The 15970-nt window shown below is 46.3% G+C and overlaps 1 protein-coding gene across 4 annotated transcripts in view; it reads right to left on the bottom strand.

Annotated features, from left to right (window-relative positions):
- The window catches only part of CRAMP1 (cramped chromatin regulator homolog 1), a 318902-nt gene that overhangs the window by 195399 nt on the left and 107533 nt on the right, over positions 1-15970 (bottom strand). For all 4 annotated transcript variants that reach the window (XM_033963157.1, XM_033963155.1, XM_033963154.1 and 1 more), the window contains exon 9: positions 14845-14926. In XM_033963157.1, the coding sequence (XP_033819048.1) occupies positions 14845-14926 (82 nt within the window). The remainder of the gene's footprint in view (positions 1-14844; positions 14927-15970) is intronic.

Genomic DNA, 15970 nt, shown 5'->3' on the forward strand with positions numbered 1-15970 from the left:
TACGGAAAATAAAAGCAAGGTAACAACCTTAGTACAAATAAAATGAAACTGAAAATTTAAAATCATTAAAACAGATAAAATAAACGCTAAAAATTAAGTTGCTGTTCATGCAGTTGCTATCAATGCAAGTTAAAGTGCTGGCGTGCGCCGCAAAGTGGTTGAATTTAACTATCATGTACCGGAAGTTGAGGGGTGGAATCTGGAACGGGCCGCCGCTGCGCGGCGGCAGAGAAAGCACAGAGAGACCAGCTACAGAAAATAAAAGCAAGGTAACAACCTTAGTACAAATAAACTGAAACAGAAAATTTAAAATCATTAAAACAGATAAAATAAACGCTAAAAAATTAAGTTGCTGTTCATGCAGTTGCTATCAATGCTAGTTAAAGTGCTGGCGTGCGCCGCAAAGTGGTTGAATTTAACTATCATGTACCGGAAGTTGAGGGGTGGAATCTGGAACGCGCCGCCGCTGCGCGGCGGCAGAGAAAGCACAGAGAGATCAGCTACGGAAAATAAAAGCAAGGTAACAACCTTAGTACAAATAAAATGAAACTGAAAATTTAAAATCATTAAAACAGATAAAATAAACGCTAAAAATTAAGTTGCTGTTCATGCAGTTGCTATCAATGCAAGTTAAAGTGCTGGCGTGCGCCGCAAAGTGGTTGAATTTAACTATCATGTACCGGAAGTTGAGGGGTGGAATCTGGAACGGGCCGCCGCTGCGCGGCGGCAGAGAAAGCACAGAGAGATCAGCGGAAGTTGAGGGGTGGAATCTGGAACGGGCCGCCGCTGCGCGGCGGCAGAGAAAGCACAGAGAGATCAGCGGAAGTTGAGGGGTGGAATCTGGAACGGGCCGCCGCTGCGCGGCGGCAGAGAAAGCACAGAGAGATCAGCGGAAGTTGAGGGGTGGAATCTGGAACGGGCCGCCGCTGCGCGGCGGCAGAGAAAGCACAGAGAGATCAGCGGAAGTTGAGGGGTGGAATCTGGAACGGGCCGCCGCTGCGCGGCGGCAGAGAAAGCACAGAGAGATCAGCTACGGAAAATAAAAGCAAGGTAACAACCTTAGTACAAATAAAATGAAACTGAAAATTTAAAATCATTAAAACAGATAAAATAAACGCTAAAAATTAAGTTGCTGTTCATGCAGTTGCTATCAATGCAAGTTAAAGTGCAGATGAGGTCTCACCATTGTTCTGTACAGTAGCATTATGACTTCAGGTTTGCGGCTAACGAAGCTTCTATTGATACATCCCATAAGTTGCCTTGCTTTGGATGAGGCCTTCTCTACTTGTTTGGCGGCCTTCATGTCTGCACTGATGATTACTCCCAAGTCTCTTTCTTCTGAAGTCCTAGCTAGTCCATTTAAGGTTTAAGGTTTGAATGGATTTCTGCTACCGAGATGCATAACCTTACATTTCTTAGCGTTGAAGCCCAGCTGCCATGTCAAGGACCAGTTTTCCAACGTAAGCAGATCCTGCGTCATATTATCCTGCAGATTGCTTTCACTTACTATATTACATAGTTTGGCGTCATCAGCGAATAGTGTTACTTTACCCTGAAGCCCTCGGGTCAAGTCCCTTATGAATATGTTAAAAAGGAGTGGACCCAGGACCGAGCCCTGTGGCACTCCGCTGGTCACCTCCGATGTCTCAGAGAGGGTGCCGTTGACCACCACCCTCTGACGTCTTCCACTCAGCAAATCATTGACCCATGCAATTAGTGTCTCTCCTAACCCCATAGATTTCATCTTGTTTAATAGTCTACGGTGTGGGACGCTGTCAAAAGCCTTACTGAAATCCAAGTACACTATGTCCAGAGACTCTCCCGAGTCTAGCTTTCCTGTTACCCAATCAAAGAAGCTGATAAGATTTGATTGGCATGACCTACCCCTAGTGAATCCATGTTGACTAGGATCCCTTAGATTCTCCTCATCCAAAATCGTGTCTAATTTACATTTAAGTAGTGTTTCCATGAGTTTACACACTATTGATGCGAGACTCCCTGGTCTGTAATTCGCAACCTCCGCTCTGCAGTCCTTTTTGTGCAGAGGAATGACGTTAGCTGTTTTCCAGTCCAGGGGGACTCTCCCCATACTTAGGGAGAGATTGAAGAGCATGGCTAAAGGTTCCGCCAGGACATCGCACAGCTCTCTGAGCACTCTTGGGTGCAATTTGTCTGGTCCCATGGCTTTGCTCACCTTGAGTCTTGACAGTTCGCTGTAAACATCAGCTGGTGAGAACTCAAAATTCTGAAATGGGTCTTCCTTGCTTGGCTTTGCTTCCAGCTGTGGCCCGTGTCCAGGTGCCTCGCAGGTAAAGACTGAGCAGAAGTAATCATTCAGTAGTTTGGCTTTTTCGGAATCTGTTTCCACATAATTCCCGTCTGCTGTTCTAAGGCGTACTATCCCGTTTGTGTTCTTCTGCCTGTCACTAATATACCTGAAGAAGGATTTGTCCCCTTTCTTAATGTTCTTTGCTAGAGTTTCTTCCACTCGAAGTTTGGCCTCCCTGACTGCTGTTTTGACTGCTGCAGACCTTGTCCTGTATTCAATGTTAGCTTCTTTCTCTCCGGTGCGTTTGTATGAAAGAAATGCTCTTTTCTTGTCCTTGACTAGGTGTGAGACCTCATCAGTGAACCAATGGGGTTTCTTCTTTCTTTGTTGTTTATTTACCGATTTTATGTAGCGGATAGTTGCTTCGTATAGTGTCATTTTCAGTGTTGACCACATAGCTTCCACATCATCCGTTATTTCTTGAACCTGCAGCGTCTGGTGAACGAAATCACCCATGCTTGCGAAGTCAGTGCCCCGGGAATTGAGTACCCTCGTTTTTGTTTGTGATCGAGGGAAGCCCTTTCTAAGGTTGAACCATACCATGTTATGGTCACTGGTTGCCAGCGTTTCTCCCACCGAGACCTCCTTGACGCTTTCCCCGTTCATAAGTACCAGGTCCAGGATGGCCTGAGACCTCGGTATGCCCAGGCTGGATTTGTGAGAGAAGCTTCGGCCCCATGGTAGTAAAGAGCTGAATGAATTGCTTCTCTAACAAGGTCTGGAACGAAGCCGGCAAGGATGGATCTGCGTCTCCAACGGGACCACCTGCACGGGCCTCGTGTTCCCTCGAGGCAGTGTGAGAGTGCTTGGACTTAGAAGCCTTAGGCACTTTAAGCACCACCGGGGGAATGGGCTGCTGCCCTATCTGACCTGAAGAGACAGAGGAAGGCATCGCAGCAGGTGTCGAAGACAGAGCCGGTACAAACGAGGCAGGTTTAATGAGGCTCAGAGTAGAAGCTGTGGAAGCCGGAAGAGCTTCGGATGAGGTCGAGGGCGAAGCACCCTTCGAGGTCGAAAGCTCCATCGAAGACTCCATGCTGAAGAGCTGCTCCCACAGGATACAACGACGTTTGAAAGCACGAGACTTAAGTGTTGAGCAAGGCCGGCACGATTTCGGGAGATGTTGAGGCCCAAGACACCGAAGACAGCGTCGATGAGGGTCCGTGAGGGAAATCGTGCGCTGGCACTTGGAATACTTTTTAAAACCAGTTGCAGGCCGGGACATAGGCTGAAAAAGCGCTGCCGCAAGATCGAAGCCGCGGGGCAGCGGCCACGAGGCTTGCCCGGTCGAACGAACGGAAGAAATTTTTTTTTTTTAAATGAAAAGAACAAACAAAGAAAAAAAACCCCAGCGATTTGTGACAAAAAGAACACAAAACCATGGTCGAAGGAAGACACAAGTGAAAATACTTCAAGCAGAGAGTTGAAGACAGGCTTCTCGGCTCCGTGGAAAAGTAAGAACTGAGGAGACGAGCCCTGCGCTGGGCGGGAAGGCACTCGTGCATGCGCAGGCAACTCGAAACTTCGAGTTTCTTCAAGCAAGTCTGCTTGTGAGGCGTCCGCATCGAGGCTCCGTCAGATGACTTCACCCACTTGTGAGAATACCTGCCTGCTTGTCCTGGGATAATGTAACATACTGAGAGTTCACTTCTGAAATGTCAAAAAGTGTAGAAGTCAGGACAGAGGAACCATTTCAAAATTTGCGCAGCAGATCAGGAGGTTGATGCACAAAGAGTTATTTCCACCATCTGCCAGCAGTAGAACCAATACTCTAGTGATTCTTCAACTCTTAAATGTTCAGAGATCCTTAAGTGGAAAAAAGATTTGAAATATGGTTTATGGAATACTTTTCAACATTTTTGAGTATATACATACATTTGTATCTGTTTTGCATCTGTGTATACATGCGCATGTGTTTGATCTGGAGGGGAGTGGAAAAGGTGATCTAATGTAGCAATTTAAAAAGAATAAAATGGAACAGTAACGATAGCATCTACCAGTTAGATGTATTAGAATAGAATTCAAAGGATGGATTTTTCATTTAAACCCTAGGTGCTTCAGTACCAAAGCAACAAGTACTTCCCATGCTTCTTCACTACTAGAGGCACTATACATAGCAACTAGTAGCAAACCAAGTAACTCTCCTGGGGTCACTGCTACAATGACCGATCGCACCATCTCCATGTAAAAGCGTGAAACCTTGAGAGCCAAATTCACGTGCTGAAGATCCAGAATATGCCTCCAATCTTCGGAGCCTTTCTTTGGCATGATAAAGTATATAGAGTATCTGCCTGAGCCCAAGAGTTCGGGCAGCACAGGCTTTACAGCTTGAATATCCAGCAAGCGTTGAACAGTGGCTGAACCTTGAACGCCTTGTCTCTCCACCCCATGGGAGAGTCCTCAAACCAGTCTGTCAGATGTGAGGCAAATTCTAGCTTGTAGTCTGACCGAATAATGTCCAAGACCCACTGGTCAGACAAAATGCGAACCCAGGCGAACAGGAACGCCGAGTCTGCCTCCCATCTGAAGAGGGGCATCCTTCAGCCTAGTATCACTTCACCTTTTTGGAAGAGGGTGCAGGACGGGAGGTGGAAGGATGGGACCACCTGTAATCTGCATACCTGGGCAGGGAGCCCTGGGAAAATCTCTGCGACATGGCACTTGTATACAGTTGGGATTGCTTGGAGCCATGAAAATTAGAGCGACCAGAACCTTTAGAAGTCCTGGATCTGCTATCAGGCAGGGTTTTAGGACGACAGTCTGCCACAGAATTCATGAGGTCATTCAGGCCCTTGCCAAACAATAATTGCCCCTTAGAGGGGAGTTTAGCCAAAGTAACCTTGGAAGTAGAATCACTAGCCCAGGGGTGCCCACACTTTTTTGGCTTGCGAGCTACTTTTAAAATGACCAATTCAAAATGATCTACCAACAATAAAATTTTAAAAAAAACACAAAGCACACTGTATGCAGAGAAAATATTAATTATCATTTATATTTGGGGGGTTTTATCAAAGAGGTCAAGGCAGGTGACTTTGTCACCTCAGTAACAACTATACAAAAATAGCAGTTTTTAGCGCAGGGAGCTGCGTTGAATGCTCTGCACTGCCTCGACGCTCATAGGCTCCCTGCGCTAAAATCCGCTACAGCGGTTTAGTAAAAGGGGGCCTTAGTGCAATATATAGACAGCAGATATAAATTATCAAAATGGACACATTTTGATCACTAAATTTAAAATAAAATCATTTTTCCTACCTTTGTTGTCTGGTGATTTCATGAGGAAAGAAGACACCCCTGCAAATTCTGGAGAGAAGGAAGCGGAGACAAGGGGCTATCACACACCAGGAGCAAGAGGGAGACTGCATGGGGACACCTTCAGGAGTATCACAGGAGGGAGAAGATCGGTCCCATACAATGGATGTGGACTTATGACCCCCCAGGAACCACCGAATATAGAAGATGGGGATCATCATGGCATGTGGATCATCACAGCATGTGGACAGCTACACTGCTGGAGGGAGAGAGGATAGAATCGTCACCTGCCTGCCGGGAGCGAGAGTGAAGGATGTGGCCAACAGGATCTCCAGGGTCATAGACAGCGCAGGGGGAGAGGACACTGCTGTACTTATCCACGTGGGAACCAACGATGTGAGCGGACGGAAGTATGACAGGGAAGAAATGAAGATCAGGGAGGTGAAGGTGGCCTTCTCCGAGATCCTCCCGGTACCAAGAGCGGATGTAAGGAGACAAGGGGAACTGCAAGCGATCAACGCCTGGATGAGACGATGGTGTGAAGATGAAAGCTTTGAGACTTTGTGTGCAATTGGGCAATGTTCTGGGGAAGAAGCAAGTACTACAGGAAGGATGGACTGCACCTCAACGAGGAAGGAGCAAGAGTATTGGCAGGCAGCATGAAGAAGGCCATCGAGAAGGCTTTAAACTAAAGGACAGTGGAAAGCCGACAGTTGACCACCAGTCGATGGCCCGGGCGACAGGATGTTCCAAAGAAGGAACTACGGACAACTACTCAGACGCAGGAAGGGACGTGCACAAAGCATATAAGAGAGACGACACAGGAACAGAAAAGTATACCGTGAAAGAACCAAGGGAGACTGCTAAGCTTAAAGAGTCCAAGAAGGTTACACACAGGAAACTCAAATGTATGTATACGAACGCTAGAAGTTTGAGAAACAAAATGGGAAAATTAGAAGCAATAGCGAAAAACGACGAACTGGAAATCATTGGCATAACAGAAACCTGGTGGAATGACAAAAACAAATGGGATACAGTACTACAGAGATACAAACTGTACAGAAGAGATAGAGAGGGGCAGAAAGGAGGAGGTATTGCCCTATATGTTCGTGAAGAAATAGAATCTGTGAGAGTGACTATGACGGAAGAGAAAGAGAAGCTGGAATCCCTTCTGGATAAAGATTCCCAGACGCAACGGTGCTGACACAAAGATTGGCCTTTACTACCGACCGCTAGGACAGGGGGAGGAAACAGACTTGGAAATGATAGAGGAAATTAAACACGAATGCAAGACAAGTAGTGGCGCTCGGACTAAAGAGGACTGTGAAGAATTGCAAAGGGACTTGAACAAACTAGGGGAATGGGCGACGAGATGGCAGATGAAGTTCAACATTGAGAAATGTAAAGTATTACATGTGGGAAACAGAAACCCGAGGTACAACTATACAATTGGAGGAATGTTATTAAATGAGAGTACCCAAGAAAGGGACTTGAAGTTGGGGGTAATGGTGGACATGACAATGAAGCCGACGGCACAGTGCGCAGCGACTGCTAAGAAGGCAAACAGAATGCTAGGCATAATCAAGAAGGGTATTACAACCAGAATGAAAGAAGTTATCCTGCCATTGTATCGGGCGATGGTGCGTCCGCATCTGGAGTACTGCGTCCAATATTGGTCGCCATACCTTAAGAAGGACATAGCGTTACTCGACAGGGTTCAGAGGAGAGCGACTCGTCTGATAAAGGGGATGGAAAACCTTTCATACGCTGAGAGATTGGAGAAACTGGGTCTCTTTACCCTGGAGAAGAGGAGACTTAGAGGGGATATGATAGAGACTTACAAGATCATGAAGGGCATAGAGAGAGTAGAGAGGGACAGATTATTCAAACTTTCGAATAATAAAAGAACAAGAGGGCATTCAGAAAAGTTGAAAGGGGACATATTCAAAACGAATGCTAGGAAGTTCTTCTTTACCCAACCTGTGGTGGACACCTGAAATGCGCTTCTAGAGAGCATAATAGGGCAGAGTACGGTACTGGGGTTCAAGAAAAGATTAGACAATTTCCTGCTGGAAAAGGGGATAGAGGGGTTTAGATAGAGGATTACTGCATAGGTCCTGGACCTGTTGGGCCGTCGCGTGAGAAGACTGCTGGGCACGATGGACCTCAGGTCTGACCCAACAGAGGCATTGTTTATGTTCTTAATCTTGGGGGATTTCAACTTTCTGGGGATAGACTGGGACCTGGGAACCTCAAATTGTGGCAAGGAGGCAATATTCCTGGAAGTGCTCGGGGACTGTTTCCTGGAATAATTGGTGGGGCAGCCGACAAGAGAACACGTCACCTTGGACTTGGTCCTAAACAGCATTACGGGGCTGGCTAAAGATGTAGAAGTCACAGTCCCCCCAGGGGACGAGTGATCACAACAGGATCAACTTCAAACTCGATGTCGGGAAGGGGAGAGGCACTAAAACCTCAACCACGACTTTAAATTTTAAAAGGGGAAGATGCGATAGCATGAGAACATGGTGAAACAACGGATCAAGAAAAAAATGGGCAAAGTCATAACGGTAGAACAGGCATGGTCCCTTCTGAAAAATACTATCACGGAAGCACAAAGCCTCTACATTCCGCGGATGTCCAAAGCAAAGAAAACAAATGGCAAAAGAGAGCTGGCGTGGCTTACTAAAGAGGTTAAGGAAGCCATAAAAGAAAAGAAGGACTCCTTCAAAGCATGGAAATGCATGAAAACAACCAAAACTTGGAACAAACACAAGGATGATCAGAAGAAGTGTCACAGGGCGGTGAGGGATGCCAAAAAGGACTATGAGGAGAAAATAGTGCAGGAGGCCAAAAACTTCAAGCCCTTCTTCAGGTACGTAAAAGGGAGAAAACCCGCAAAAGAGGCGGTGGGACCGCTGGATGACCAGGGAAGGAAAGGGTACATCACAGATGACAAACAAATCACAGACAGACTAAATTCCTTCTTTGCATCTGTCTTTACAAAGGAAAACACTGCAATAATTCCAGAAGCAGGTAAAGTGTTCAAAGGAGCAACAGAGGACAGGCTTACCACAGTAGAAGTGGACTTGGACCAGATTTACCGCCAGATCGACAAACTCAAAAGTGACAAATCTCCTAGACTGGATGGAATTCATCCGAGAGTCTTGAAAGAGCTAAAAGTGTAAATCGGTGAACTATTGCAAAAACTTGCCAACCTGTCAATCAAAACAGGACAGATACTGGATGACTGAAAGATAGCGAATGTCACGCCGTTATTTAAAAAAGGATCAAGAGGAGTACCGGGCAACTATAGACCTGTGTATCTCATGTCGGTCCCTGGGAAGATGGTTGAGGCGCTGATCAAGGATAGCATAACCCGGCACTTAAACACACACGACCTGATGAGAGCCAGCCAGCATGGATTCAGGAAGGGGAAGTCATGTTTGATGAACCTACTTCAATTTTTTGAGACAGTAAACAGACAAATTGATAGCGGAGAACCGGTGGATATTGTATACTTGGATTTTCAGAAAGCGTTCGACAAGGTTCCACATGTAAGACTCCTCAGGAAACTGCAAGGCCATGGAATAGAAGGAGACTTACTAAGATGGATAGGCAAATAGCTGGAGAACAGAAGGCAGAGAGTGGGCATAAATGGGAAATTCTCAGACTGGGAGACTGTGACTAGTGGTGTGCCCCAGGGCTCAGTACTTGGGCCCATCTTATTTAATATCTTCACTAATGACCTGGAGGATGGAACATCTAGTGAAATCATCAAGTTTGCAGATGACACAAAGCTATGCCGGGCAATCAAATCGCAGAAGGACAGCAAGGAACTCCAGAGCGACTTGAGCCGATTGGAAAATTGGGCAGATAAATGGCAGATGAAGTTTAATGTGGAAAAATGCAAAGTCATGCATTTAGGCAGAAAAAATAAGAAACACAAGTACAGTATGTCAGGTGCAACTCTGGGAAAAACCGAACAGGAAAGGGACCTGGGCGTATTAATCGATAGGACCCTGAAGCCGTTGGTGTAATTCGCGGCAGCAGCGAAGAAAGTGAATAGAATGCTAGGCATGATAAAGAAGGGAATCACAAGTAGATCGGAGAAAGTAATACCACCGCTTTATAGAGCGATGGTCAGACCACACTTGGAATACTGCGTCCAACATTGGTCTCCATACCTAAAGAAGGATTTAAAAGTACTCAAGAGGGTGCAGAGACGAGCAACGAAACTAATAAAGGGCATGGAGAACTTGGAATATGAGGAACGACTTAGGAGACTGGGATTGTTTTCCCTTGAGAAGGGGAGACTGTGAGGGGATATGATCGAGACTTTCAAAATACTGAAAGGAATTGACCAAATAGAGCAGGATAAAAAACTATTTACAATGTCCAATGTGACAAGGACAAGAGGACATGGACTAAAGCTAAGGGGGGACAGGTTCAGGACAAATATCAGGAAGTTCTGCTTCACGCAACGAGTGGTGGAAACCTGGAATGCTCTCCCAGAAGAGGTAATTGCGGAATCCACCATTCTAGGGTTTAAGGGTAAGTTAGATGTACACTTCCTTATTAGTGGCTTAAGGAGACATAGGTAAGGGTAAGCTAGATGCACATCTCTTATGAGAAGCTTAGAGCGATATGGGGACTAATACTATGCCAGGGTACACCTGGCGGGGCCTCCGCATGTGCAGATCAATGGACTTGATGGACCTAGGGTCTGTTCTGGAGATGGCACTTCTTATGTTCTTATGTTCTCTGGTTGCACTTTCTTCTTCTGACTGTGCATGCAATATTTCTTCCCTCCTTTCTGCCTCCTGCATGCTTCGTCTCCTCCAGACCTCATTCCATTAACCAACCAACATCTCTGTCCTTCCATGAGTCCAACTTTTTCTTCCTCTCTCCCTGACTGCCCCCTGCCACCCTACACACACCATTCTCTCCCCCTTTTCCTTCCTCTCTCCCTGCCCCCTCTCCTTTCTTTCTTTGTCTCTCTGCTTCCCTTTCTTACTTTCTTTCTCTCTGCTGTCTTTCTTTCTGTCTCCCTGCCCCCTTTCTTTCTTTCTGTCTCCATGCTCCCCTTTCTTTCTATCTCCCTGTCTGTCTTTCTGTCTCCCTGTTCTGCCTCCCTGTCTTTCTGTCTCCCCAAGCCACCACCGGGGCTGTCGTCTGGAAACAGGCCCCCAAACCACTGCCGCCATGTTCTCCCTGTTTCCCGACACTGCAACAGGCCAGCAGCCTTCCCCCTGACGTCAATTTTGATGTTGGAGAGGAAGTTCCGGGCCAGCCAGGCAACGATTGGCTGGCCCAGAACTTCCTCTCCAACGTCAGAATTGACGTCAGGGGGAAGGGGGGGAGGCTGGCTTGCCCGGCGCTTCTGAAGTCGCTGCTGGCCTGTTGTAGCGTCGGAGAACAGGGAGAACGCAAAGGCAATGCGAGTCCCAATCGACTCACATTGCCTTTGCGATCAACTGATCAATCGTGGCGACACCAGGAAATATTTTTTCTCCGAGAGTGGTTGATCCTTGGAACGAGGCAAACAGCGTGCAAGAATTTAAGAGCAAATGGGATGCCCATGTGGGATCCCTTAGAGGGTTAAGCCAAGGGAACCTGTCACCAGGAGTGGGATCCCTAGGATAGTAGACTTGGGGGTGGGTCAGTAGAGTAGGCAGACCTGATGGGCTATGGCCCTTATCTGCCGTCATCTTCTATGTTTCTATGACCTTTTGAGCACCCCTGCACTAGCCCATTGTCTGATCCAGAGCGTCCTGCCAAAACTTACATAAGGTCATACAAAGCATCAGCAACATAATCTGACCCAGCCATAATAAGGTGAGGAAGAGGATCTACAGCCTTATTCTCCAGTGTGTGGTCAAGAAAGACTAAGGAAGCCACCAAAGCGACCCTTTTGCTTAAAGCAGCTGCATCAAAAAGTCTCCGGAGAACCAGATCCACACAGTAGTCCTGCATATCTTTAAGCACCATACCACCTTCACTGGGTAGAGAGGTGTGCTTAGTCACCTTTGCAACCAAAGAAACCACCCTAGGCTGACCCAGAAGTTGTTGGATACAAGTGAGACATGGTCCTCACTATCTTAAGAGCACCTTCTGGAGAATTAAATTGCTCTGAAATCATAATGCTCATATCAGGGTGCCAGGGAAAGGTGGAAGACTGAGTACACATCACAAAGCCAGGAAGAAGAAGTGGAGGGAGTTGGTTGAGTGACTAAATTCAACTCCTGGAAAGACTCTGAAATAAGATCCGGCAAAAATCGCAGACTTAAATAAATGCAGAACTATGGGATAATCCCCAGGTTCCAAAACCCCAGAGAGATCCGCTGATCCAGCACACAATCCCTGATCTCCCATCCCAGGAAGCACTGCACCTGCATTTCTTAGGCTGTGAAGAGTCCGCAGCCAGGCACACTGAATTAATAGCCATGCCAAGTCCTGAAAACAAAGGCTGCTGCCCCACCGAGCTAGTCAAGCGTTTGGTCACCTGCTTCAACAGGGGAGAGGCTAAGCTGGATGATGCTGCTGCCTCTTCTGGGCAAGCCAAGTGGCACAAGAATGTTCTTGAGGCGTAAATTTACACAATCCTGGCAAGAATTCACATCAGGAGAGCTCAAGGACTTCATCCCAATGTTTTGAGGCACAAATTGTAGTTTTGGAGAAGCAGAGAGCTTTTGAAAAAAAAAAAAAAAACAAACCAGACTGCTAAAAGTTCAAGATGGCTGCCACTATGAAATTCGTGCGAAAACTGCAATATTTTTCACACTTATTAAAGTTAAAAAATGGTGATTTTAGGATTTTTTTAGGTGGGAGAATACAGGAGGACATGCAAAAACCTGGAAAATCCCACTTGTCAGACCTTCCTCGATTCACCTCACAGGCTGTGACAGCCTTTACTGTGACCTGTGTGTAGAACTGTGCTGCAGACTGTCTCAGCTCTCTGAAAGTAGCTGGATCAGAGAATCACTGCCTCATGCTGGGAATGCCTCTACAATGCAGATCTTCGGGCTGCCATTCAGACCTTATGCCTGACTGCACCTCCACCCCTGCGAACTGACAGACGTGCACTGGAATGGGCAGAAGTGAGAAGACGCAGCCAGCACCCTGTGAGACACCACCGAGCCTCCTAAGAGCGCCTAACAGCATGCGCTTGAGTCCTGCTTAACAGTAGGTGAAATGACTTCAGGGACGGCTCTGAACTCCAAAAAAAACTAAGCAGGCTGGCTAACAGGTACCCACTAGGATTAGCCTGTTCTCAATGCAGGCAAAACTAAAGAAATGCTCCAAATACAAGAATCCCGAAGGGAAAAAAAAAAAAAAGGACTAAAACCACCAAATAAACTAATAATTAAGGGAGAATAGAAGTACACACTCCTGCTAGCACACGTGCAGATGAAAAAAAAAACTGTAGGTGGAACTAGAAAGTATGGTAAAGTATAGTAGAGGCACAGAGAAAAAATTCAGAGTAGATTCCTTTAGCAGATGGCACGCGACCATGGGGACACTACCCATCTATCTAGGTCTAGAACAGTGGTGTCAAACTCAAACCTTTTGCAGGACCTTTTGGATTTGTAGGTACTTGGAGGGCCTCAGAAAAAAAATAGTTAATGCCATAAGGAAATTGGGTCATTAGGGCATAGACAGGGGGTGGGTAAGCAGAGTGGGCAGACTTGATGGTCTGTGGCCCTTTTCTGCCGTCATCTTCTATGTTTCTATGTTTATTAAAGAAATGACGATTTTGCATGAGGTAAAAAAAAACAACTCTTAATACTTTATAAATCTATCCTTTTGGCTAAGTCTTAATAATAATATTGTAATTTATAGCTAAAAAGATATATGATTAAGAAACAGTTTTTTTTTTTATTTTTGTGATTATGATAAACATACCGAGGGCCTCAAAATAGTACCTGGCGGACGGTGAGTTTGAAACCACTGGTCTAGAATGTCTCATCTATTGCAATGGAAAGTCTGTTATTGAGACAGAGGAGGAAGCCACTGCTTGCCCTGGATTGGTAGCTATTATCTGAGTTTTTGTCAGGTACTTGCGACCTGGCTTGGCCACTGTGAAGATGGGATACTGGGCTAGATGGACCACTGGTCTGACCCAGTAAGGCTATTCCTATGTTCTTATTTCTCCAGAACTCCCTGTTCAATCAGGTTCATTTTTAAACTTTATGGGTCTTTTCTACAGTTCTTACTCCATGCCAACTTTGTGTCCATTCCATTTCTGTAGAGTTATTTTGCCAATGGACAAATTTTGAGCCTCTACGTATCTTCATAAATTTGTTTTCAACATTCCTTTTTATCGAAAAGAAAAAAAAAGTCCCATAAAATAGGCAAGTTTGAATAACCTGCACTATTTACAGTGTATATGAACGTACCTATTTTGCACACAGTAGTCCATTTTAAAATGGAAATTATACATTTGATTGTCTTCATATTAGCAGCTACAAAGAATACATGTTGAAGTAAATGTGAAGTGTGCAGGCACTATTTATGCAGGCAGTTGAGTGGGAGTAAAAATGACAAACATAAATTTTAAAAATCAAATTATATGCATACTTTTTTAGTCCCTCAGATCTTCACGCTCCCAGGAACACCTCTTAACAACCCAGCAAACATTATGCCTGCCTTGGAAGCCTATGTATATATTTAGCTGGAAAAGAAAGGGTAATTTTCAGCCAAACCATTTTACCTGGACAAAGAGACTTGAAAATTTAGAAGTACAGTCAAACCTTGGTTTGCGAGCATAATTTGTTCCAGAAGCATGCTTATAATCCAAAGCACTCGTATATCAAAGCAAATTTCCCCATAGGAAATAATGGAAACTCAGATGATTCGTTCCACAACCCAAAAATTTTAAAACAAAATACTATACGTATTTGTATTGCAAGACTTCACTCGTTTAGAACAGTCTCTACACTCCTGCAGTGGCAGAAAAGAAGAACCATCGGCCCAGTTGTGATGATGTGACGTGTGTATACTGTATATACTCATATTGCAAGACTTTTCTCATTTAGAACAGTCACTACACTCTTGCAGTGTCAAAGAGAGAAGAACCATCGGCTCGGTTGTGATATGTGTATACTGTATGTACTTGTATTGCAAGACATTGCTTATATATCAAGTTAAAATTTAATCAAATGTTTTGCTTGTCTAGCAAAACACTTGCAAACCAAGTTACTTGCAATCCAAGGTTTTACTGTAGTCCCATTATAAATCATATAACCAAAAAAAGAAAAAGATACAACACGAACTTCAGGCAGGGCCCATTTCTGCTTCAGGAATTCGATGAGACTGGAAACTTTACGATGCAACTCCACAATCATTCTAGAGAAGCAAAAGAACAATGGTAAAGGCAATATGAGAAATGGATTACTATGAAAATAGAAAAGGATCTGTATAACATTTTTATTTCTAAAGGTTGCCTCAAAAACAACACCATTCCTAATCATCGGAATGTCCAAGTGCCGATTTTTGAAACCGGCTTTCTGGACATCTTACAAGGCGTCTCAGCTGCTGTGCATCCAAAATTCAAGGGAGCTTGTTGGGAGGCATATTATAGGTGGTTATAGGATGTACTTAGACTTGAACATCTTGCAGCAGTAATCAAACCTTTTCAAACATGTTCTTGATGGAACTTAGCCGGCCCATCCGTCCTAAAGCTCCGCCTACTGGTGGGGCCTAAGGCGCGTGGGCCAATCAGAATAGGCCCTGGAGCCTTAGGTCCCACCTGGGGGCGCGGCCTGAGACACATGGTCGGGTTTGGCCCATGTGCCTCAGGCCGCGCCCCCAGGTGGGACCTAAGGCTCCAGGGCCTATTCTGATTGGCCCACGCGCCTTAGGCCCCACCAGTAGGCGGAGCTTTAGGACGGATGGGCCAATCCGGCCTCATTCCTTCGTTGGCTGCCTTCCGGACAGGCGGGTTTGGCTCCCGTCTGTCCGGCCAACTTCCAAAGGTACGGGGAAGGGGGGTGGGGGGGTCGGCCAGGGGGGTCGCGGGTCGGCTGGGGGACGGGCGGAGGTTCTTGGGGGGGGGCGGTCGTTGGGGGGGGGGGGGGGTTTGCGTCGAGGGCAGGAGGGCCTGGGATCCCTCCTGCCCGTAATGTAGTGCGGGGTGGGGTTAGGGGGTCGCCGTGGCCAGGAGGGTTTGGGCTCCCTTCTGGCCCAACTACACAAAGGTACGGGGAAGGCGGGTGGGGGTGTCGTGGGGGTCGGCCAGGGGGGGTCGCGGGTCGGCTGGGGGACGGGCGGAGGTTCTTGGGGGGGGCGGTCGTTGGGGGGAGGGGGTTTGCGTCGAGGGCAGGAGGGCCTGGGATCCCTCCTGCCCGTAATGTAGTGCGGGGTGGGGTTAGGGGGTCGCCGTGGCCAGGA

Source organism: Geotrypetes seraphini, chromosome 11 (assembly GCF_902459505.1).
Source record: "Geotrypetes seraphini chromosome 11, aGeoSer1.1, whole genome shotgun sequence".
NCBI classification, from domain to species: domain Eukaryota; kingdom Metazoa; phylum Chordata; class Amphibia; order Gymnophiona; family Dermophiidae; genus Geotrypetes; species Geotrypetes seraphini.